The following is a 22,397-nucleotide window of genomic DNA, read 5'->3' as shown; positions in this document are numbered from 1 at the left end:
ATCTCGTGTTCAAACACAACATACAGAAGCAACACATTCATTACAAGCGGGGTATATATCTACCTTTACCTGAGTGGATTGTTCCCTTTCTTCTCCATCACTATCGCGGATTCAGTCTCTCACACTGAAACCAGTTCATTCTTTAGCACATCTTATTCCCTCTTGGATTCTTTTACTGCTTCCATTACACCATTCTAGTGGCAACGTCAAGATGGATCCTGAAGTTCAACCTGAGGTCATCGACATCTGTTCTACAGCCGATATGGATATCATCGTTAACCAGTACACCGACGATGACCAGAAGCGGTTGACAAAGAGTGTCTTATTCAAGGTTCAGCGAGGCAATCTGGTAGACAACTCTGAATATTTCAGGGCTATGTTAAGGCGAGGGAGATGGCTTGAATCAGATACTCAAAAGATTACTCTAGAAGAGGACAACTGCACAGGCATGGAAGTTCTCCTGCGAAGCCTTCACGGTACCCTCGAGCACATGTCTCTCGATTCAGTCACTATTGCGGGAACATGGCATGTAATAATGTCATGTGATAAGTATAATGTTGATCAGAAACGTCTCAGCGCATGGTTCAAGAATTGGTGGAAACACGAGAGCCAGAAGCCAGTCAACAAAATTCGCTACGCTCGGTTTGCCAGGGAAGTGATGTATCCGTGCTTTGTATTCGACTATGCCCCAGGTTTTCAAGAGGTCACCAAAAGGCTGGTGTATGAATCTATTGGTCACATCACCGAGAACAATCCAACCGACATCAGACAGATGCATTTGCCACCGCGTGTTATTCGTGAGTCCTTGAGCATCTTGACTCTGGATGGGCGGGCCACTAACGTTCGCTTTTAGAGCAGGTCAACGCCGCCCGAGGACGACTCCGCACAATCCTACACAGAGAGCTCTATGACAAATTGGGACAAATTGTCAAGACTGGGAAGTGTTCCTGTAAGGAACTCACCACTTTCGAGTATTTGCGGGAGTTGGGCCGCATTCAAGTCTGGCCCCTCGAAGATTCGATGAGAAACCAGAGTGTTCAGGACATGCTTGGAAAACTGAGTCTATTCACCGCAAACAATATGAGATCCTACACAAACCCCAAGACCGGAAAGGTGGAAACGTGTGTTCCTTGCAACAGATCCTGGGGGAATATTGTTCGGGAAGCAGCGAGAACCGTGGCGAAATACTTCGATGGGCTCTGTTTGGACTGTATGGACCTTAGCAGAGATCTGCGCTCCGGGGGTGATCGAGATGACGATTACTGGATGCATAATGAGATGCAGCAGTGGGATGCTGGCTGTCGGGTCAAACATGGTGAGCCCACCTGGTATTTTAGCTTTATGGGGCGGCGTGAAAAGCGCGGCCTTATCGGGGATTAGCTTTTACACCCCTTTGCTGTGTGCGGATTGGCAGGTTTCATTTGTTTCTTTTGCTTTTCGAGTGTACCCTACAGGGACTTCTCCATGCCTTGATGGAGCCCTTTGAGTGTTCTATGCGCCGTTGATTTGATTCGGGTATCGTGGAGATGGGTAAGGCGATCTTTGCGTTTCGCACTGAGAATATCCAAGAAGGTCAAGTCGATGTTACAAGGGAAATGGATGTTACGCCTACTGACATGGTGCACCAAGTTTGTTCCACGCTCTGTGTCTCGACATCGTGGTTCTTTGTGCGCGATGAGAATATGCTATTAGATAGTGATAATTGAACACGAGACAACCTACATACAATTACATAGCAGTGACAATCTAGATCTCTGCCGTGGTCCATGTCTCTTCTCCTCGTTGCGGACTAAGCTGGCGCCTCTGATCGTCTACTGATAAATTGTTGGTTCTCCGGGTCTCTCCATGTCTCTATATCTTTTAGTTTCATATCACCAACGAAGCTTACTTTGGCACCCATACATGAATAGTACTGGACTAGAAATTAATGTTGTTTGTTAAATATAGCATGTCCCGACAATATGCGTATTGCTAGCTGATGAAGTTAGTAGTTCAAACAGTACTGCCGTAGGCCATAAGGCAACGAATCAAACCTTCATCTGTCCATCCCGGATTATTGCCTGATGTGGAAGTGTTCCGTGACTTGGAACAATGTACCGGGAGGATACTTTGACCAGTTATTATGGCCTTTTTCTAGAGTAAATGTAGAACGATTTTACATTCCTCCCACAACGAATGATATATATTCTCCGGCCCATCAAGACTTTGATTGAAATCCAGACAACGAGCCAGAAATGGATAAGTCATTCAACTTGCATCCTGCTATCTACCTGATACGAATGTATACCCAAGTTAGGTTCAATCCGTGAAGAGCGCCCGTCAGCAGTGCTCGTCCCGGTGGGATGGCCACTCACGACTGAATAAAATGTAGATCCCTTCCTGAGATGTGAGATGCCAATCCTTCTGAAGAGGCCATATGATCATCTTGCCCGCGCAGAAGTCCGCACGGAGTTCCCCCCATCATAGTATGAGGGTAATAATTAGTTCCGATCGACTAATGCATGTGCTGCGCAGGGTTGGGGATCCTTCCCCGCATTGTTCAGGTCATCCATGTCCAATGTGGGTGGCTTTTGGGAATATGGGCGTGTGCTCAAGATAGTGCACTGTATTGTCTTGTTGTGTCCGACGGTGTCCGAGAGATGTGGTATGATAGTGTGTCGATCAAAGATGTGATGTGATGAGGACTGCATTGTACCCAGTAGTGGTGGTGACATGCCTTGGGTTGCGGTGGAAAGCCTCAGGCTGCCCTTTCCCGCTTGCAAGAACAGTAGTTAACACTTTAGATTCAATTCAACACAACATCCTACAATGCATTACTAATAATCGATTCTGTATCGGCCGGGAATTTGGCCTTTCCGCGGTATTTCCGTAAGGACTCTTTCGAAAGGGGTTCCTGTTCTGGTGAAGAACTCTTCAAGTTCTCGCTTACGGCTCCACCCATCGCTGCAGAACCCCACTCACTTCTGCTTGTTTCCATTTATGTTTCGGTCTAACGCGCTTGCCCACCAGGAGGAGGACGAGTGCTCTCCTACAAACACCCTGCGATTCTGGTGTCTTCGATGTGGTATGAACAACAAAGTGCGTGGATCTCATCTACTATAATCTGACCCGCATTAACAACACTTTTTACACGGTTTGCACAGTGACATTTCGGGTCTGATCCCCTCAAATACCCTCTTCTGCGCTGGCGGAATGCGGACTATCTAGACTGTTTCGAAGGTTATGCCAAGATTCGCATGCCACCAATCCTGAGCAGCCAAGAGCGAATGGGGTCGCAGCTGAGACAAGATCCCCTTTCTGCGAGTGACACCTCGAGACCCTCCAGGGTACACGGTCAAGTTGGCGATAAACCCCGCCTACCTGCCTCCTGGAAGTCATCGGTTGGTAGTAGATAAGAACAAGCTGTGTTTACAGAGCTTGGTGGTCAGAATAGTGCAGAGGTCGGGAAATACTCCCGCAGAATGCCGAGACGAAGACGAGGGGCGTAGCTATAAATCCGTATTTTGTGTGCTTATGGTAATGACTTGGGATAAGGGCACGCTAGGGATGCCAGAACAACCAATGTTGCAGCATTGGTCTTCAGCTCATCCCTGTTACTGACATCATATCCCTTCCTAGTATATCGTGTTTGGCCATTGTATAGAGAGATACCCTCGTTCCAACTAACGTGTTCATCAGCTTATCCACCGAATGCCACCGTTGTCCACACAGCACGTGTTACCTGCTGATGTACCAAATTATGCGACAAGAATCAGACTTCGGTTAATATTGGCAGGTGCCTCCGGAATATTGCTGTTTCAATGTGTGCTCTCTACCATCTCGAAACTACCGAAGTATCACGGAGGTAGCTCCGGACAGGCGGAAAACACAACCACTTTGTCCACGAATCGATACTGTAGTCCTCCGGTGGGCTTGGTAGTCGTCTAATGACTGTATATAAGATAGTAGATCTGGATGCTTTGAGCTAAGCCTTCCAGCGGTGACAGCACCTGACTTTATCGCCATGTATCAGCTCCTATCAGTTGCCTCGGTTCCTCTGCTGGCCAGCCTCGTGTATGGCTACGCCAACCCCGGAGCATGCTCGGGCGTTTGTACCACCCATGATCCCGGTTTGATCCGGAGGGAGTCCGATGGTACATACTTCCTCTTCTCTACGGGGAACAAGATCTCCTATGTCTCTGCCTCCTCCATTGAGGGACCATGGACCAGCGTTGGATCTATGCTGCCGGATGGATCGTCCATCGATCTGGACGGCAATGATGATCTTTGGGTAAATATGTCCCCCATTGAACATGATTGGCCAAGCTGATAGTCAAGGCCCCGGATGTCTCCTATGTAGACGGTCTCTACTATGTATACTATGCTGTGTCGACCTTCGGATCCCAGGACTCAGCTATCGGGCTTGCAACGTCCGAGACCATGGAATATGGCTCCTGGACTGACCATGGATCTACTGGCATCGCATCTTCTTCTTCCAAGATCTACAATGCCATCGACGCCAACCTGATCAACGCCGACGGCACCTACTACATCAACTTTGGGTCGTTCTGGGATGATCTCTACCAAGTCCCGATGAAATCAACTCCAACTGCTGCTGCCTCATCCTCTTATAACATTGCCTATGATCCATCCGGTACCCATGCGGAGGAGGGTTCGTACATGTACAAATATGGTGACTACTACTACCTCTTCTATTCCGCGGGCATCTGCTGTGGATACGATACGTCCATGCCTGCTTCCGGCGAGGAGTATCATATCAAGGTCTGCCGTTCGACTTCGGCCACCGGTGATTTCGTAAGTATATCCCGGCACTTAGAATAACTGAAGTCAAGCTAAACTGATACTAAGGTTGACTCCGATGGTACGGCCTGCACGGATGGCGGTGGCACATTGGTTCTCGAAAGCCACGGAGAAGTTTATGGACCTGGTGGACAGTAAGTGTTTCTGCGGTCGCCCCACAGATATATATACTGACTATGGTTCAGGGGTGTATATGACGATCCCAACCTTGGCCCGGTTCTTTACTACCACTACATGAACACCACGATTGGGTATGCGGATTCTGACGCGCAGTTTGGGTGGAACACCATCGACTTCTCCAGCGGATGGCCGGTGGTATAAGCGAATTGGTTGGCGAGAGAATTGCGGCTGCCTACGAGAAGGTCGCAAGTTGTACATAGGATTGCGGCGATGAACTCGGCCGAGATATAGTATCATATAGTGAAATTATTACTCACCTGTTCACCCCGCGTGATATTCTGCCTGAGGCTCTGTTGTCCCTCGGTCTCCAATTCTTCATAGTTTAAGCTCTGACGCTGCTTCCTACCTACCCTTCTACGACTTCATTTAGCAGCCATCTCTTCCTTCAACAACTCTGTCGGGCGTGTTATGCCTTCTCACGCCGATGAGCACATCGCGAATCAAAAGCTAGTCATTTTTGAGATGCCTACCGCACTGTCTTCGAAACAGAAGCTGTCACGGAAAGTTACTTGTTCTACGCACCGCGAGTCAGTCACATCCGCCGGGCGCCTCAAACTGACTAGACTTCCAGTGGCGACTATCACAACGGTCCTGCTGAAACGGTATAGCATATTCTCTATCTCGAGCTGCGTCAATGTCGTTCCTGCTCATAGGTATATGGAGGATATCTAGACTTGGTGCGAGGCGTCGACTCTTCCTTCAGTATATTCGCCTACGTCTTCCGCAGCCGTGAGAACCCCAAAAGTTCGAGCTATATGCTAACATTATTCAATTTAGGTTCCTCTCCTCCCTTGCATTGCCTCTCTCATCAATGCTGTATTCGGCTCCTTCGATGCGCCCGGTTACAGCTTTCACTACAATCAACCAGTTCCTGGAATTACGTTGGGTATCTGTCGCTCTTCGCCAGGTTTTACTCTTGTCCGCAATGATCCATGTCAGCTAAGGTCGACCCGGACGTATGTTGCTTGGGATAAATACTGCACATCGTAATTGATAGGTAAGAGGCCAGTGCATTCGTTGCTGGGAAGAATGCTGGACAAACGAGGGACGGATTGACCGAACGATAAGGCGAAAAGCTGTGCGATAAGCGGGAACCTTTGCTTCGCGTCCCAACAACAGAGGCTACTTGCTGGGTATTATACACTTGTTGCGAGATTGGTGCGAATGTGCTGCTTCTGGCTTATACTTGCTGTTATTCGGCCAGTGTCCCGAAGAACCGTCCCATGGTTACGATCTGCGCAGGCAGGCACTTGTGCTCGTCACGAGGCGATTCCGTGGGTTTCCATTGTCGAATCAGCAAGGCAGTTCGGTAGTGGATAGTTTTCGGCTTTTCTCGCTTGCTCCACTCCCGAACCAACGTCAATCCGGGCCTCGTCGCGACCTGTCATCCCCCGACTATCGATTTCCCTTGCGGCTGTTTGCCATTTCGCTTCGCGACCTCGCATGCTGTAGCCGAAGACCCCGATGATGTGAGGTACAATGGCCGATGTAACGCAGGGGACCTCGCGTGGCGTCCGGAAACCTCGCAAATCCCGCGGCCGTGGATTGCGGGCCACCACTGGCTGGTCAGTGACCAATCCTTCGAGTTTCTTTTAGTGCTAGTAGTATTCCTTCTGTCGGACGGACCTGCTGACTGCCACAGCCTGGTTTGCAAGCGTCGCCATGTCAAATGTGATGAGGTACGACGATTCGGCATAAGTTTCATTTAGAGAAAAATTCTCCTGCTGACATGGACGCAGGCTCGCCCACAATGCGGCCCTTGCGCCAAAGGCCAACGCGACTGTGTCTATGGGAGCAGCTATCATTCCGAGAGTCCCAGTATAGGGGCTACACAACCAGTTATCCCAGCACACTCGTCTCCTTCATCACAATTGACTCCACAGGTGCAGCTACACGAGCCCCTGCGAGTCTTGGTAGATGTCTGCCAACATGAAGACGCTTCCGCTCACCGAGCGTCGGCTACGGCGTCTCCAAGGGCTCAGCCCAGCAGTGTGACGCCTCAGATCGGTCTGCATCAATACAGCCATGTCTCTCCTTCCGCCTCAACCCACGATTTCACAGCATCTCCAGCTACAGACTCCTCGGTATCGACCAGGATTGCTCCCTTGAGCTGGTTCGAGCTTCTTGCCAAAGATGCGGTGAACGCGGACCGGAACTTTTTCTTGTCATCACCGCACCGAGATGTGAACCCTGCGTGCCAGGGTTCAACAACCCATCTAACGGTCGGAAACCTTCAACCTCACAATGCTAGGGAGTGTCAAAGCTTCCAAGCCGCCTCTTTCGAACGTGACCCAGATATTGGGAACAAAATATCCTCTGGAGCCGATGGTCAGCCAAAGCTTCCCGACGATCCGTCCTCGTGGTGTACTTCTGCGCCTATACAGTTGTCGGAGCAAGAACACCAAATCTTCAAACATTTTGTACGGAATATGGCTAGTTGGTACGATTTCTTTGACCCAACGCAACAAATTTCGAGTAAGGTCCCACAGTTGGCCATGAGAAACGTGGGCGTAATGAAGGCCCTTCTGGCTCTCTCGGCACGCCATCTGTCCATCTGGCATACCTATAAAGGCGCCGGGTTTGTTCCATACCGAGAATATGGAAGAAGAATGCTGGATTTCCCAGACGTCGATCGCAACATTGCCGTCCAGTATTACTACGAGACCCTACAGTACCTCAATAAGGCTATGCAGTATCCCAGCTACGCATATAGCCACGAAATAATTACCACGTCCCTTTTGATCAGCACATACGAGATGGTGGATGGATCTAATCGAGACTGGGAGCGGCATCTGAAAGGGGTATTCTGGATTCAAAGATACCAAAACAACGATGGAGAATGTGGGGGTTTGCGCCAAGCCATCTGGTGGGCGTGGCTGCGGCAGGACGTATGGGTAGCGATGCGCGAGCGTCGTCGAGTCTTTAGCTTCTGGAAGCCCAAGCGACACATCTCCACGCTATCCCCCGCGGAGCTGGCCAGTTTTGTTTCATACATCCTTGGACAATGCGTCAACTATGCCTCACGCGAAGAGGCAGCATCTAAAGACATACAGAGTCGCTTGGAGAGGGGTAATGAGCTACTCTACATGTTGCAGGAATGGCAGGATTATCTGCCACCGGAGTTCAATCCACTCCCCTGTGAGCAGAACGCCACTGTCTTTCCACCGATTTGGGTCCATCCCCCTCCGTATGCAGCGGCATTACAAATACACAGCTTAGCTAGGATTCTGGTGTTATCACATCGTCCCACGGTCAACGGTTTTCAAGACTACCGGGCGGCGCAAAAGCTGCTCACTACATCAGTGAACACAATTTGTGGGATCGCTCGAACTATAAGCGACAACGATCTCGCTGCCAGCCTAATGTCTTTATATTGTATATATGGGGGTACGAGGCTCTTTCATATTCGTGGTATGATTCTTTACTGACCTTTTTTTGCAGCTGGGATGAGCGTTCATACCCCTCATGAGCGGGCAGCATTGCTCGAATTGATCGATGTCTATGAGAGCAGAGTCTGTTGGCCGAGATACTCATTACGAAATGAGCTCGAATCGGAGTACCAGAAGGATGGACTCTCTGGTTTGACGACATAGAACCTGGCTCTTGCTAAAATTGCTCCCACACACCATCTGGTATTCCAAGGGGAGTACTGGCATCCTCCCCTGGATGCAACTTAGGTGCCGGGGCAGTGGGCTAAGGCGCTAGGCAGAGCTGTCCGCTGTGCTTTCGCAATGACCCCTGTGCGACAGTTTGCAGGGTGATGATTGCAGTAAGGAACTCACATCGTATAATCTCGCCTTGGACACATTGTCACTAGCTACACGTTAGTTTATAATCATAGCTGTAATGTAGAACGAAGAAATGAAGAAATGAGTCGTGCGGTATCCTATTGAACTGCCACTACTATACTCGTAATATATTTCGGATACAGTTAGTATTACTAGTAGGACGTGCCACGTGCATGTAACTTCCAGACAGAAGTCGCAAGACTCATCCAACTCATCGCATCCGAGACGATCAGCCCATCCACAATGCTCAGATTGCGGCGCGACATCGGATTGTTTCATTCAACGAGGAAGGCCTCTTCATTGACTGTCAGAAGTGGATGAGTTGTCCATCGGACTGCCTCGAGTCGAGGCAGCAGCTGGCAGGGCTGGCCGATCGCCGACCGCGGGGTATCCGAGGCCATCCCCGCACTGCCATAAGGCAAATCGAGGTCCATCAAGGAAAATTACTCAATCAACGTGATGTATAGTCTGATCGCGAAGGAATTGCCTCGAGCCGAACTCATGCAATCGCGGAGAGGGTTCATAAGGGGAGGAACACCCCGGATTTTCAGCTATCTGAGCAGTCAGACATCGCTTTCACTCACTTCAACCCCCCAAACTACTCGTCTGAATACCTGACCTCACTCTTCAAAATGTCGCCAGCTTCCACAGATACTGCTTCCACCACAGAAGCCAAGAATGGCACGGCCACGCCCTTCGTGAACACCATGCCCGACTCGAGCTTCAGCTGGCAGGTCACACTTGCGCAGAAGGTCATTGCCATCACAGGTGCCAACCGCGGCATTGGCTTGGGTATTGCGGAAGTGTGTCTCGCCAATTCCGCCAAGTTTGTATATTCCATGGATCTCATGGAGCCCGGAGAGGAGACCATTGCGCTGCAGACCCGCTATCCGAACTTCCGATATATCCAGACCGATGTGACATCCGAGGAGAGCATCGAGAAGGCAGTGAACCAGATTGTGGAGGAAACCGGACGAATTGACGGGCTGGTCGCCAATGCGGGAATGACCAAACATCAGCCAGCGCTCAAGTTTGAGCGCCCGGAATTGGAGCGCATGTTCAACCTTAATGTGAGTGAGCTTTCTGTTGTTGTCGTCGCGTCGTGCATGCAGCAGCGCGCGGGTGCTTACAGCTGTAGGTGTTCGGCGCATATTTCTGCGCGCAGATTGTTGCTCGCAAGTTCATCGAGCTGGGGATTAAGGGGTCGATCGTTATGACTGCTAGTATGACTTCTTATCGTCCGAATCGCGTGGGTATTGCTTCTCCATAGAGGGTGCGAAGGCCATGCTAAATGATCCTAGGCTGCCCCGTCCGCACCTTACGGAGCTACCAAAGCCGCAGGCAAGTAATCTTACTCTCTTTCAACCCTTTTGCGCTAGACTAACTCAATATCCTTTAGTGCGCAACATGTGTCACACCCTGGCGATGGAGTGGAGCAAACACGGCATCCGCGTGAACAGTATCTCCCCAGGTTTTGTCCGCACCGCCATGACCTACTACGTGGAAACTTCCCCCGACTGGGATACAAAGATGGAATACTACGGAGGAATGCCTCGACTGGCCGACCCTCGCGAGCTGGGTGGCGCTTACGTGTATCTGCTCAGCGATAGCAGCTCATACACCACGGGTATTGATATCCCTATTGCAGGTATCGTCGGTGCTTGGTAGAGTGTATGAGGGAAATCGGGCTTGGTGTGGATTTTCGAGAATCGCATCCAGCCAGCGTTTGATGGGACCATCTGTATATACACGGCCCTTTCTATTCAACATGATAGACCATGACCCCGAATGAGAGTGAGGCACGGGCTGTGCTTGAGCCAAGAGTAAGCTGCATGAGCATCTCGTATTCCTACCCTATCGGAAAGGAACGATAGGCATGACTGACCTCGTCCTCGGCATGACCGGCGCCTCATTTTGTGAGGTTGCACTTCTTTCAGGAACAGTCGGCATGGTTCACGTTCCTGGCATCGTATCCTGATATGGCTGGGGTAATAATAGCCGATTGGAGGATGCTTCAAGTCCTCAGGCTCGGATTAATTCATGACATGAGGTGTGCCCTCTTGTCGGCGGCAGCTGAACTCCTTCTTCCCTTGAACATTACCACATACAATATACCCGATCAAAGCAGCATTCGATAGACGGAAGAGCGTTCCTATTCAGCGATGGAGGCTGCCTCCCGACATGAGTTTCCGTTCCTTGAAGAGGTCTACTCTGCGGAGCAGCCTAAAATCGAGTGAGTTGCGTACCAGACACGATCGAACATAGACACAGTCTGCTTAACCTCGCAGTTTCGTCTTCGTGCACGGCTTGAACCCTCGAGGCAAAGATAACCATCCCTTTGAAACATGGACACACGAGAACGGCACCTTCTGGCCGCGGGACTACCTTCCCCAGGATATCCCGCAGGCCCGCATCTTCGTCTATGGATATAACTCCACGATCACGAATCCCCAGAGCATGTCAACTGCTAGCGTCAAAGACCATGCGAATACGTTGCTGAACTTGTTGGACTTGGAGCGGAATCCACAGCTAGTATGTTCATCTGCCTGAATATCGGAGAGAGCAACGATCTCTGACGCGTAATAGAATGTACGACCGCCAAAGATCATATTCATCGGTCATAGTTTGGGTGGCTTGGTCATCAAACAGGTACTCTTCTGAACTGTCCCAGATTGATTGAAAGAACCAAACTGATCTGATAGGCCCTGCTGAATGCACACGAAGACCCCAAATACAACTCGATCCGCAACAATACATCTGGCCTGGTCTTCTTCGGCTGCCCGCATAGAGGCACGAAAGGTGTCGAGCTGGGCAAGATCGCAGCAAAGGTGGCACGGTTCGTCGCCAAAGGACACGCCAGTAATGATTTACTCGATTGCCTGGAGCATAACTCTCTGTTTACGAGGCAGATGACAAGCCGGTTTTCCCACCAGCTTGAGGATTATCGCGTCATCAGCTTCGTGGAAGGCAAGGAGGTCTTCTTGGGCGGCGCTGGACCGGCCTCTGTGAGCCATGTACGTTGAAGCTCATCTTAGCATATTGACAATTGACCAACATCTCACAGTTAGTTGTCGATGAGGAATCGGCCATTCTCGGACTCCCTGGCCAGCGCGAGACCCGACTGAAGCTGGACGCCGACCACTCACAGATGTGCAAAGTGGGCAGCCGGGGCGCGATGTATAAAATGATCAAGGGCAACATCAAACAGCTCGCCGATCAAGTTCTCATAACAGAACAAGGATACCTTCCGCAACCCTCTGCATCACCTCACCCAGCCCCTCCCATCCCCCCGCGCCTTCCAGGAAACAGCAGCATCCCCTATCCCGCCGCGCACACGCCTCAACCCACCACCAAACGTGTCATCGGCACTCTATTCGCCCCGGTCGACAACGATCCTCGCTCGATCAAGGCGGCCGAGCTGAAGAGCAACTATCGCTGGGACGACGCCCGAAGGCTCGAATATGACATCTTCAATGAGCACATGCGCACCATCGGACCAGACCACCACAGCACCCTCGAGATTGGGTACCATCTCGCCTCCATTGACCTGGAGTCAGGATACCTCTCCAAAGCTGCAGAATGGGCAAGCTGGGTGTCATCCAATAGCCAGCGCGTCTTCGACAAGCGTCATCCTCTGGCCATGAAGGCGGAAAGTCTCATGGGCGAGATCCTCTGCCACCAGGGGAAAGCACAGGAAGCCGAGTCGGTGTGCGCGAATGTCCTGGCCCGTCAACAAATGACAATCGGAGAAGATGATCTCGACACTCTCGATACGCGACGGAGACTGGCGATTGCGTATGGCGCTGTCGAACGACGACAGGAAGCTATCCAGGTCTCAGAGAAAGTTACCGAACGGTTGCAGCAGTTACTGGGACCTAACCATATACGCGTGTACGCTTCTCTTCTTGATACGGCCGACCATATGCTCTCGATGCGGTCGCATGATACGAGGGCGCTGATGGTCATGCGGTTCAGCGGAGAAGTTGATCAGTTAGCGCAAGGGGCTGCGCAGATTGCACGCGAGCTCACTGACCTGCTTGGTCCTCGCCATCCCCTCGCCATTCGGGCGTTGCGGCTACAGGGTGGCAGTGAGATGCTCGATCCGGACGGGACAACAGCGGCGTCGGAGACGTTCCGACGCGCGCTGGCAAATGCCGAGGAGGAGCTGGGACCGGATCATCCTGAGACCATGAGCATTGTGGCACTGATGGGGGTGATGTATGCGTCACAAGGGCGCAGCGTGGCTGGTCTTTATGGCACGCACAGCCAGTCGAATACAGAGTTGGCCACACCATGGTTGAAGAGATACTTGGCTTGGGCAGAGAGTCGACTGGGGCCAGGGTGTCCCGAGGTACAGAGTACACTAAGTATGTTAGGCAAGTTGCATATGGAGACGCAGAAGTACGTCGAGGCCCAGGGGTACTACGACCGGTTGGTGGAGGGATACCGTGAGAGAGGAACGGCAGTGCCGCAGGAGGTGCAAACTATGGTGCAGTTGTGCCGGTTACACACGAGGTATATGATGCCTCAGAGAAGGACTTCGGGGGGAATACAGAGTCTTTTGTCATCGTTTCAGCGGATGTGATTGATTGTTGTCATTATCGACATACTATTTGCATAATATATTCCCTGGTCTCATTCATTATCCATCAAATGATCTTCTACTAGTAGTCTCCATGTCCTATATGAAGGAGGCACCGTGGTAAGTACAGATATACTGGTGTATTAAGTATATTGAATAAGAGCTATAACTATGCATACGTAGTGCAGGAACACCCCCCCCCAAGAACGAGATAAAAACCGACAAACGAACTTCTCATCCCTCACAGCTGAGGGTCTTCCATCATGCCTGGTAATTCACTATGTCAGTCTCCATTGGACCATTACTAAATAGAGCAGATAGACTCTTTAATACGATTGATTTACCATCTCCAGCTCCTCCGCCCCCCCATCTACAGCTTGCAGATCAGGTTGCTTTATATAAAGGCGGCCGTGTCTAATCATTTCAAGGCGTTCCAGTCAGTCTCATCCTAATGGTTTGTATAACTGATCCCAAAATTATATCTGTGGGGGGATATATATTACTCGAAGCGCCATTTTAAAACCAGAACGTAAATCAAGACGCCGATGGCGGCGATAACCGCCACGCCGAGGACTGTGAGTCCGATTATTGCTTCAATTTTTCTTAGGCCTTGAGGGAACGACATCTTGTGTGTGCGTGTGTGTGTGCGTGTGTGTGTGTGTGTGTGTGTGTGTGTGTGTTATGATTATCTATTTACTATGGATAACACTAGTAGTATCCCTAAGGTAGTATGTACCAAACTACATATTGCGGTTTATCCATGCAAGGAAGGTGCAGGGAAGGGGTATTATTCAGGATACCCTAGCTATTGTACAAAGTAGATATCTGGGGGCCAGGGAAAGGTCATAGAAAATGCTTCCTCGTACCAGCCTGATCAGTGGAATAAAAACAGACGATCGGGCTTTGAGGCCACCTCTTGTCTGGAAACGGCGTATCGTAATGTGCGATCCGCGAATTGATGGAAGCTTGGAGGACTATTCCAAAGACGCAGCACAGTGTGGAGATATGATCGTAATTGGAAATAGTCATGAAGGATTGGTATAGACTGGACATATGGATTGCCCTGAAATGAAATATATCGCAGATGAGGAAGATCCGGCCTCTCCTTGAGGGATGTCTTGCCGGCGTACTGGCCCAGCGTGCGGATGTGCGGACAATACTTTTAATTTAACCCAACTCGATGATTTGGATATTGGTATTATTTATATTTCACGGAAAGCTAAGTATAATATCATTTTGAGTAAAAATAAGACGATTGGAGGAAACATAATTCATTAATCCGAGAACCTTAAATCCTCAGATATAACCTTACAGGTACGTACATGATTGCTTCGGATCAGCCTGCCCGCAAGTGGGGGGCATTATTTAGATATTCGCTGTAGCCAGGAAACCACAACTACGAGATCCTTCGCCATTTCTGCTGCCTTTCCGCCTAGAGGAGCATCATGGGATTTATAAATCCTGCAAACAATCGAATCCTTCTACGCCCCCCGTCCGTCCGTTGTATTAAGATAACAAATAGTGAAACTAATTGGAGAACTTCTCGGGCACATTCTTTCTGTATCCCAACATATTAGCCCACCATCATTCTCATCCACAAGGGAATCAACTTACCCAGTAGCACCCTCAAACTTAGTCCGAGCGGTATCCGTGATCTTCTCATTCGTAGAGCGCATCTTCTGGGGATCGATCTTGCCACCACCGAACTTGGTTTCAACCGAGTCGAGGCCTGTACAGAAGAGATGAAGATATGATATCAGCATTCCAACCTGTGATATAGTATTTCAAAGCCATGCATGACACGGAAAAATGCTCACCCTTGTCCAGGTAATCCTCCTGGTTCTGGTTTCCGCTGGAGCCCGAGGCCTGCGCGTTACCTCCCTTGTTGCCACTACCACCGAGCTTCGAGGCGAGACCGGAGAGTTTATCCATGTTGATTGCGATTGGAATTATTCAAGTTTGTTTCAGTGATTGGGGTCAGAGGTGTTGATAGTAAGGAACAGGAATGTCCATGCAAGGGATGGATGTTACATTGTTATATAGTTATAGAGGAAGGGGTGAGTGCTGAGTGATAGACTCTTGGAGAAGGGGGATTGGTGATGTCATGGACGGGATCGCCGCGTTCCTTTTGCATCACTCCAGATTCACTTGATCTTCATTACGGGGTATCTACTGCAGATGTATCTTGTGAAGTTGGTTAATCATCCGGTATGTGAGTTTATGTGCATAACTCTGTCCGATGAGGTCAGATCATGTCACCATCACGTGAATGACATGGTCATGATGTCAGCAGTCTCCTGCTTATGTCAGCGGAGTTTGGGTCTGATGTCAGATCACGTGCAATCAGCCGAGTCCTCTCGTATTCGTATCCCCTGCCTTTGGCCCTTTTTCTTTTGTTTGCTTCCCTTTGCAGTCCGAGTCGGACTGACAGGATGGTTCCCTGTCTCAGTGATCTGTCACGTCGCACACCGGAACCACATGCGGAATCTTTGCTCGGAAATCATGGCGGTACTGCACACAGCACACATGCAGGCCATGCGAGTTTGTATCACTCACCCTGGCACCTGCTGATAATCAGTTACTAGTGATCGAGTCGGTGTCATATCACCCCATTTCCAGGAGAAATTCTCATCCACCGACCCCCGATCAAAACAAAACCAAGATTTCGCTGCCCAAAAAATTCGATTCAGCCTGGCCGGCCCCCACGGGCTCCGACAGGAATCGGAGGGATCAGTGGCGCAGGGGCAATTTTGCTGCCTAGGATCAAGTGGTTCCAGGGACAACAAACCTCCTGGATGGGGCTGTTACTTTGGCCTCGAGCCTATCAAGGGTTCCCCAGACCAGGGGATGGCCCTAAACATTCCTGCCGAACTCCGGTTCGATCCGCTGACTGTACTTTGTACAGAAACTCTGGTTCAACAAGGTGGATTTGCCAAGGCTGCCCAAAGCCTTCCGGACGATCCGCAAGATGTGGCTGACTGGCTGTTCCTGTCGGGGTGATCTTATTATTATAAGGGATTCTTTGCGCTGAATCTTCTTCGCAAGTTCTTTTTCCTTGCTCGTGCCGTCCCTCCTCCACCCTCTCCCTCCCCCCGAGTCCCTCCCTCCGAGATCGTCGTCCCTGTCGATCATGAAGCTGCCTCTTTTCGCTGCAGCGGCCGCTGGCCTCGCCAATGCTGCTTCCCTGCCTGTCGAAAGGGCGGAAGCCGAAGTCGCCTCCGTCGCCGCTGATTTGATCGTCCGCGCCCTCCCCAATGCCCCCGATGGCTATACTCCCGCCAATGTGACCTGTCCCTCGACCCGTCCCAGCATTCGTGATGCTTCGGGCATTTCCACCAACGAGACCGAGTGGCTCAAGGTCCGTCGCAATGCGACTTTGACCCCGATGAAGGACCTCCTTAGCCGTCTCAACCTCACCGGCTTCGACACCACCTCCTACATCAACCAACACTCCAGCAACATCTCCAACATCCCCAACATTGCAATTGCGGCCTCAGGTGGTGGATACCGTGCGTTGACCAACGGTGCTGGTGCGCTGAAGGCGTTCGACAGCCGCTCAGAGAATGCCACCAACTCCGGGCAGCTCGGTGGTCTACTGCAGGCGGCAACCTACGTCTCCGGTCTGAGTGGAGGTAGCTGGTTGGTCGGATCCATGTTCGTCAACAACTTCTCTACCATCGGTGAATTGCAGACCAGCGAGAAGGTCTGGCGCTTCGACAAGTCCCTGCTCGAGGGACCCAACTTCGACCACATCCAGATCGTCAGCACGGTGGAATACTGGAAGGACATTACCGAGGAAGTTGATGGAAAGGCCAATGCCGGCTTCAACACTTCGTTCACCGACTACTGGGGCCGTGCGCTGTCCTACCAGCTGGTGAACGCCTCCGATGACAAGGGCGGTCCTGATTACACCTGGTCCTCCATTGCCCTCATGGAAGACTTCAAGAACGGCCAGTACCCCATGCCCATCGTCGTCGCTGACGGCCGCAACCCCGGTGAAGTCATCGTCGAGACCAACGCCACCGTCTACGAAGTGAACCCCTGGGAATTTGGCTCCTTCGACCCCAGCGTCTATGCCTTCGCCCCCCTGCAGTACCTCGGCTCGCGGTTCGAGAACGGTTCCATCCCCGAGAACGGCACCTGCGTGAGCGGCTTCGACAACGCCGGCTTCATTATGGGCTCATCCTCCACCCTCTTCAACCAGTTCCTTCTCCAGATCAACAGCACCAGCATCCCCACGATCTTGAAGGATGCCTTCACCGACATCCTCGAGGACCTCGGTCAGCGCAATGACGACATCGCCGTCTACTCCCCCAACCCCTTCTCCGGCTACCGCGACAGCAGCGAAGACTACGCCACGGCCAAGGACCTCGACGTCGTCGACGGCGGTGAGGACGGCGAGAACGTTCCCCTGCACCCTCTGATCCAGCCCGATCGTGCCGTCGATGTTATCTTCGCCATCGACTCCTCCGCCGACACCGACTACTACTGGCCCAACGGCACCTCCCTGGTGGCTACCTACGAGCGCAGTCTCGAGCCCACCATCGCCAACGGCACCTCATTCCCCGCCGTTCCGGACCAGAACACCTTCGTCAACCTGGGTCTCAACTCCCGCCCGACCTTCTTCGGCTGTGACCCCAAGAACATCTCCGGCACCGCGCCGCTGGTCATCTACCTCCCCAACAGCCCTTACACCTACGACTCCAACTTCTCCACCTTCAAGCTGACCTACAGCGACGAGGAGCGCGACTCCGTCATCACCAACGGCTGGAACGTGGTCACCCGCGGTAACGGTACCGTCGACGACAACTTCCCGTCCTGCGTGGCGTGCGCTATCCTGCAGCGCTCGACCTACCGGACCAACACCTCGTTGCCGGATATCTGCACCACCTGCTTCAACGATTACTGCTGGAACGGCACCACGAACAGCACTACGCCTGGCGCATATGAGCCTAGCGTGCTGATTGCTACCAGTTCGGCCGTGAAGAGTGTGCTCGATTACGGAGTGCTCGCCGTGGCGATGGGTGTTGCTGCTTACATGCTGTAGATAAAGATATGATGTTTGCATAGATGTTTGTACATGTTTGTTTTATATACTATATGCATATAGTCATGTTAGCATGGTTTGGCTAGTTTGATGAAGATACCAGAATTGGAATAGAATGTGTTCACTAGCAATGACATGCATAACTTTACGTCAGATGAAAGGAAGTTTGCCTGAGGCATCAACGCGTAGCGCCTCGTTCTCGGAGAGATTTTCGATAGTAATAGCGTGGACAGTCACCATATTGCAGAGTGCATTCAAAGGATTAGAGACCTGCGGAGTTACTGGCTTTGTCTACTATCTGCGGGCGAGGAATCTGTCGATTGTTGATGGGTGCTTCAGTAGCACTCTCTCCTATTATATATAACTTCGTCGGATAGCGGGAAGGTGCCAGCAGGGGTATACTATCTCTTGGACCATACGCTACAGGAGATCCCTCATGACAAGGTGGTGCTCGGGGAGAACGCTGCGTGGGAATGATGTTGCTGCGAAGACACCCCGTCGCCCGTGTGGTATATACTACTACTTCCTGCACAACCTTCCGCAAGCCAACTTAGTAGGCCGCTTAGCACTCTAGATCTAAAGGCTGGTCGTTTTAGGGGATGTACGAGCGAAGTAAAGATGAAGTATCTAGTGAACCTTTGCTTACTCGGAATGACATCCTGCGAGGCTTACGCCTATTCTTGTTGAAAGCCTTCCTGCTAAGGTGTAGCGGTGTTGAGCTATAGATACTTTCAGGCCTTACGAGTACCTAGATGTAAGACAAAGCAAACATAGTGGTATAAGTGTGCGCGAGAGAGAGAGGTAACGGTGTCCGCCATCCTCAAGTGCAAGTTGTTCATCATTTTCAGTTTTATGTTTGGACATATATCGTCGTCAGCTGATGGGATACTCCTGACATATTGTATTTGGTCTGCTTGTTAGCGCGTTGACATATTCCTCAACTACAATACTAAAACACAACTTTACTACACGACAACGACAAAACAACAGTCGTGGCCTAAGGCCTCTCTTCTAGAGAAGAGATTCGACAAAGAGAAAAAAAAATGCTCCGCCCACCCTCCCTGTAGGATTGTTTCATTCGCCTCCTTGTCCTCCTCGTCCTTCTTGGCCTTCTCCTTCTTCTTGGCCCTCCTCCGGGCCCTAATCAGGTATCAGCTATTGACCTTATGAGTGAGTATGGAGTTGGTCATTACCCAGGGCAACATTTCCTCCACTGTGGTCCAAAGAATATTGGAGTATTGTATACAGACCCAGGGATCACGACAATCGTGGCCATAGGCCGTCTCTTTTAGAGAAGAGACTAAAGAAAAGAAAAGAGAAAAAAGCCGCCGCTCACCCACCCACGACGAGAGATATATCAGGGTGCCTAATCAATAATCAGCTATTGATCTATGAGCATGAACTTGGTCATACCGGGGGAGCTGGCGTTGTGGCCTGGGGTGCGGGTTCTCCCTAATAGAGTCAAGTATTAGCTATTACTCATATAGTATGAATATCATCATTGCCCAGGGGAGCTTGGACTTCAACCAGTCTTTAAACGTTTTCGGCCGGCGTTCGTTGGGCCTCCGGCCTGGAAAATCCCTATACTTAGCATATACTCATGACAAATATTGGTATCCAGTGTCGAACCCATCCGGACCATCTCGATGGCCCGACCAAATTCCTCTATAGTATTGGGCACATATTGCCCCAAGTGGGGCGGCGCGAACCTATTCGGAGCAAACTGTATCAGTCTTATTTCCAATATAATGCGAAAGTGAAGAGGTTTATGCACACCTATGACGGGTATAGATCACACCCACGAACACCAAAAAAGCCAATAGACAGCGAGGTGGTGTTGGCCCCGACGCCGATCCCGATAAGCTGCATCTGCGCAGTCGTCGAGTTCTGGGCCGGCGCCAGGGCCAGAGACGTATGACGATGCGTAAGTCGAAGAGTTTATTCTGTTCGACAAGGTAGAGAAACCAGTGTAAGTTGAAACGAGGACAGTTCGCTAGCCTCAGGGTAGCAGGGTATCTATTGCCCGTTAGGAACACTAAATAAGCGAAGAGTTTTGTTAGCCGCATCTGCATGGCAAGCCAAGGAATACAACTCACTTTTCCCTCTTTTGGCACGATGGGGCCAGTGAGGTTGGGAATTGCCCATTCCTCCGTCGGTTGAAACGTCCACGCGACCTGGGACTTGTTGTGCAGGTTGGTGGAAGTCTAGATGGAACGAATACCCGTAAGAAGTGTGGTTCAAATGCTAAGGAGCTGATTGAAGATAGAACAAACCGCGTAGACAATGACACGAGGCAAAAGAGTGAGGTAGTAGGGTGGATATGTACAAGATTCTAAGTCGCGTTTGGTTGTTGCTTTTCCCGGGGACACTGGCAGGTCCGACACTGAGGTAAGTGCGTTGCTATCGTCTTCGACCGTCGTTCCTCCCATTGTCATAGTATAGGCTATGAGCACATTATGCTGCACAGCACAGTATGTGACAGTATAGTTGCCCAGTGAAAGGGATCTTTCTTCGTTTACCATGTACAGGGCATACTGTTTCCTCATATTGTCGATGCCTAACTGAGGAGGAAATGAAGGGAAGAGAAAGAAGACGATGTAAATTGTTGCCTTGGAAGCAGGGTAATCTCGAGTCATTATACTATGACACAAGTTAATCCCACCTGCCTACATCCACTCCAGCCATTGACACAATGATGATAGATAGGAGCACGGAAGGCGATTTGATACGGTCATGAGAGATATTCTACATTTGGAGTGAAGCCCGGAAGGTCTCCGATACGTTCTCCGCAAAAGACCGGAATATCTGCTACTTTGACAGACAGCGAGAGACTTCAATTTCATTCTAAGAAACAAGACAATAACCTCCAGTTGTATAACATGTTGACAAAGTATCTCAATCTGGAAAGATGACCAGGAAGAAATCACTTCAGGAGATCCAACAACCCCAAGCCCTCTCTATCAAACCCACAGACATAGGCATTGATCCATTGCTCCAAATAGAGATCGGCGACATAGTCAAAGCCCATGACAAAAACATCCACAAGCATCGCATCATTATCATAGTCATCGATCTTGATAGTGCACCCTCGCGCTTTTTCACAGCATAAACACATCGAAGTGCAATGACCCCTGTGCTGTGGGCGCTCATCATTTCGCGGCCTTTCGCAGCACCCACAGCCCCGTGCACAACACCCTCCAGATCGCGCGCATTCCTCTCGTAACCACTGTGAGAGATACCAATCCTTTCGTTTCACATGGGCACACAGCATCCGTTTGAGCGGTCCGTCAGGAATCGCAATCATGCAACGATGCGTGTCCCGTTCCAGGCTCCAGATGGCTTCTGGCAGAGACTGCAGCTTCTCTTTGTAGGTTTGCATCTCAGTCACCCATGTAGATGATTTGTCTGTTGACGGGTCTAAGTTGAGTTGCTCATACAGCATATCATGCTTCGCTTTTAAGTATACCTCGCGCTGTACGCAGAAGCGTAGCTTGTGGCCCACTTGGATGTATTTGGCGATAGGGCCCCATAACCGTTTTCTTATATCATAATAAGGGCACCGGACCTGCCGAAGCCGGTAGAACTGGGCTCCTTGGAAGTCACCGACGACCTCGTGGTCGCGCTCGCGTCGCCGGTCGCTACGACCGAACATTTTTCTCTGAGTAAAGGGAACTGATGGTAGTATATGTTTTGAGGATGGTGTGGTGGAAGCTGATTATCTGGCGATGTGTGAGAGATAGAGTGGCCTCGAAGATCTTTCAGTTGTATGTTACCTCATGACAGGTAGAATCGTCATGACTCCTTTTAGTTAAAGTGTTGCGCGGGACAATCGACATAATGAGGTATTGGTGAGATAGCGCACTCACTGTACGGGTCAGAGATACCTCAGAGATGAGGTCTCGAAATAATGCGCTCAGAAACCTACATTACTTGACTGGCAGACTTGAAGGATGCGTCAGGATGATCTGATAAGAACCCTGGGCTTGCTCGGTAGCGGGTG

The 22,397-nt window shown here is 50.6% G+C and overlaps 9 protein-coding genes across 9 annotated transcripts; 6 read left to right on the top strand and 3 right to left on the bottom strand.

The window, feature by feature from the left end:
• Nucleotides 1-211: 211 nt before the first annotated feature.
• On the top strand, nucleotides 212-2,118 carry ASPBRDRAFT_665892 (uncharacterized protein; the record flags this gene model as incomplete). The annotated part of the gene is made up of 4 exons (XM_067628737.1): nucleotides 212-797; nucleotides 854-1,121; nucleotides 1,224-1,315; nucleotides 1,573-2,118. The coding sequence occupies 4 exons, from the start codon at nucleotides 212-214 to the stop codon at nucleotides 1,704-1,706; spliced, it is 1,080 nt and encodes a 359-aa protein (XP_067473598.1). The 3' UTR covers nucleotides 1,707-2,118.
• Nucleotides 2,119-4,003: 1,885 nt separating this feature from the next.
• Nucleotides 4,004-5,314, top strand: ASPBRDRAFT_69778 (arabinan endo-1,5-alpha-L-arabinosidase; the record flags this gene model as incomplete). The annotated part of the gene is made up of 4 exons (XM_067629046.1): nucleotides 4,004-4,270; nucleotides 4,306-4,794; nucleotides 4,849-4,934; nucleotides 4,986-5,314. The coding sequence occupies 4 exons, from the start codon at nucleotides 4,004-4,006 to the stop codon at nucleotides 5,119-5,121; spliced, it is 978 nt and encodes a 325-aa protein (XP_067473597.1). The 3' UTR covers nucleotides 5,122-5,314.
• A 1,145-nt stretch (nucleotides 5,315-6,459) lies between these two features.
• Nucleotides 6,460-8,573, top strand: ASPBRDRAFT_35102 (Zn(II)2Cys6 transcription factor; the record flags this gene model as incomplete). The annotated part of the gene is made up of 4 exons (XM_067623314.1): nucleotides 6,460-6,545; nucleotides 6,623-6,659; nucleotides 6,720-8,367; nucleotides 8,422-8,573. The coding sequence occupies 4 exons, from the start codon at nucleotides 6,460-6,462 to the stop codon at nucleotides 8,571-8,573; spliced, it is 1,923 nt and encodes a 640-aa protein (XP_067473596.1).
• Nucleotides 8,574-8,993: 420 nt separating this feature from the next.
• On the top strand, nucleotides 8,994-10,591 carry ASPBRDRAFT_48981 (uncharacterized protein). The gene is made up of 4 exons (XM_067626209.1): nucleotides 8,994-9,838; nucleotides 9,907-10,017; nucleotides 10,070-10,109; nucleotides 10,168-10,591. Exons 1-4 carry the CDS (start codon nucleotides 9,401-9,403, stop codon nucleotides 10,434-10,436), a joined length of 858 nt encoding a protein of 285 aa, XP_067473595.1. The 5' UTR covers nucleotides 8,994-9,400; the 3' UTR covers nucleotides 10,437-10,591.
• A 234-nt stretch (nucleotides 10,592-10,825) lies between these two features.
• Nucleotides 10,826-13,420, top strand: ASPBRDRAFT_48979 (LipA and NB-ARC domain protein). The gene is made up of 5 exons (XM_067626208.1): nucleotides 10,826-11,001; nucleotides 11,057-11,300; nucleotides 11,355-11,417; nucleotides 11,471-11,782; nucleotides 11,833-13,420. The coding sequence occupies exons 1-5, from the start codon at nucleotides 10,931-10,933 to the stop codon at nucleotides 13,351-13,353; spliced, it is 2,211 nt and encodes a 736-aa protein (XP_067473594.1). The 5' UTR covers nucleotides 10,826-10,930; the 3' UTR covers nucleotides 13,354-13,420.
• A 1,188-nt stretch (nucleotides 13,421-14,608) lies between these two features.
• ASPBRDRAFT_79224 (uncharacterized protein) lies at nucleotides 14,609-15,530 on the bottom strand. The gene is made up of 3 exons (XM_067629443.1): nucleotides 15,168-15,530; nucleotides 14,965-15,079; nucleotides 14,609-14,908 (listed from the first exon to the last, which is right to left on the bottom strand). The coding sequence occupies exons 1-3, from the start codon at nucleotides 15,280-15,282 to the stop codon at nucleotides 14,878-14,880; spliced, it is 261 nt and encodes an 86-aa protein (XP_067473593.1). The 5' UTR covers nucleotides 15,283-15,530; the 3' UTR covers nucleotides 14,609-14,877.
• Nucleotides 15,531-16,480: 950 nt separating this feature from the next.
• Nucleotides 16,481-18,397, top strand: ASPBRDRAFT_35099 (lysophospholipase family protein; the record flags this gene model as incomplete). Its single annotated transcript, XM_067623313.1, has 1 exon — nucleotides 16,481-18,397. The coding sequence occupies one exon, from the start codon at nucleotides 16,481-16,483 to the stop codon at nucleotides 18,395-18,397; it is 1,917 nt and encodes a 638-aa protein (XP_067473592.1).
• Nucleotides 18,398-20,423: 2,026 nt separating this feature from the next.
• Nucleotides 20,424-21,033, bottom strand: ASPBRDRAFT_35098 (uncharacterized protein; the record flags this gene model as incomplete). Its single annotated transcript, XM_067623312.1, has 3 exons — nucleotides 20,424-20,432; nucleotides 20,494-20,601; nucleotides 20,671-21,033. The coding sequence occupies 3 exons, from the start codon at nucleotides 21,031-21,033 to the stop codon at nucleotides 20,424-20,426; spliced, it is 480 nt and encodes a 159-aa protein (XP_067473591.1).
• A 383-nt stretch (nucleotides 21,034-21,416) lies between these two features.
• Nucleotides 21,417-22,001, bottom strand: ASPBRDRAFT_105943 (uncharacterized protein; the record flags this gene model as incomplete). The annotated part of the gene is made up of 1 exon (XM_067616578.1): nucleotides 21,417-22,001. A coding segment is annotated over one exon (585 nt), but the record flags the coding sequence as incomplete, so codon positions are not given.
• Between the last annotated feature and the right edge of the window lie 396 nt (nucleotides 22,002-22,397).

Source organism: Aspergillus brasiliensis (genome assembly GCF_001889945.1).
Source record: "Aspergillus brasiliensis CBS 101740 unplaced genomic scaffold ASPBRscaffold_21, whole genome shotgun sequence".
Classification (NCBI taxonomy): Eukaryota; Fungi; Ascomycota; class Eurotiomycetes; order Eurotiales; family Aspergillaceae; genus Aspergillus; species Aspergillus brasiliensis.
The sequence above is the reverse complement of the archived record's forward strand: the minus strand, read 5'-3'. Positions and strand labels throughout refer to the sequence as shown.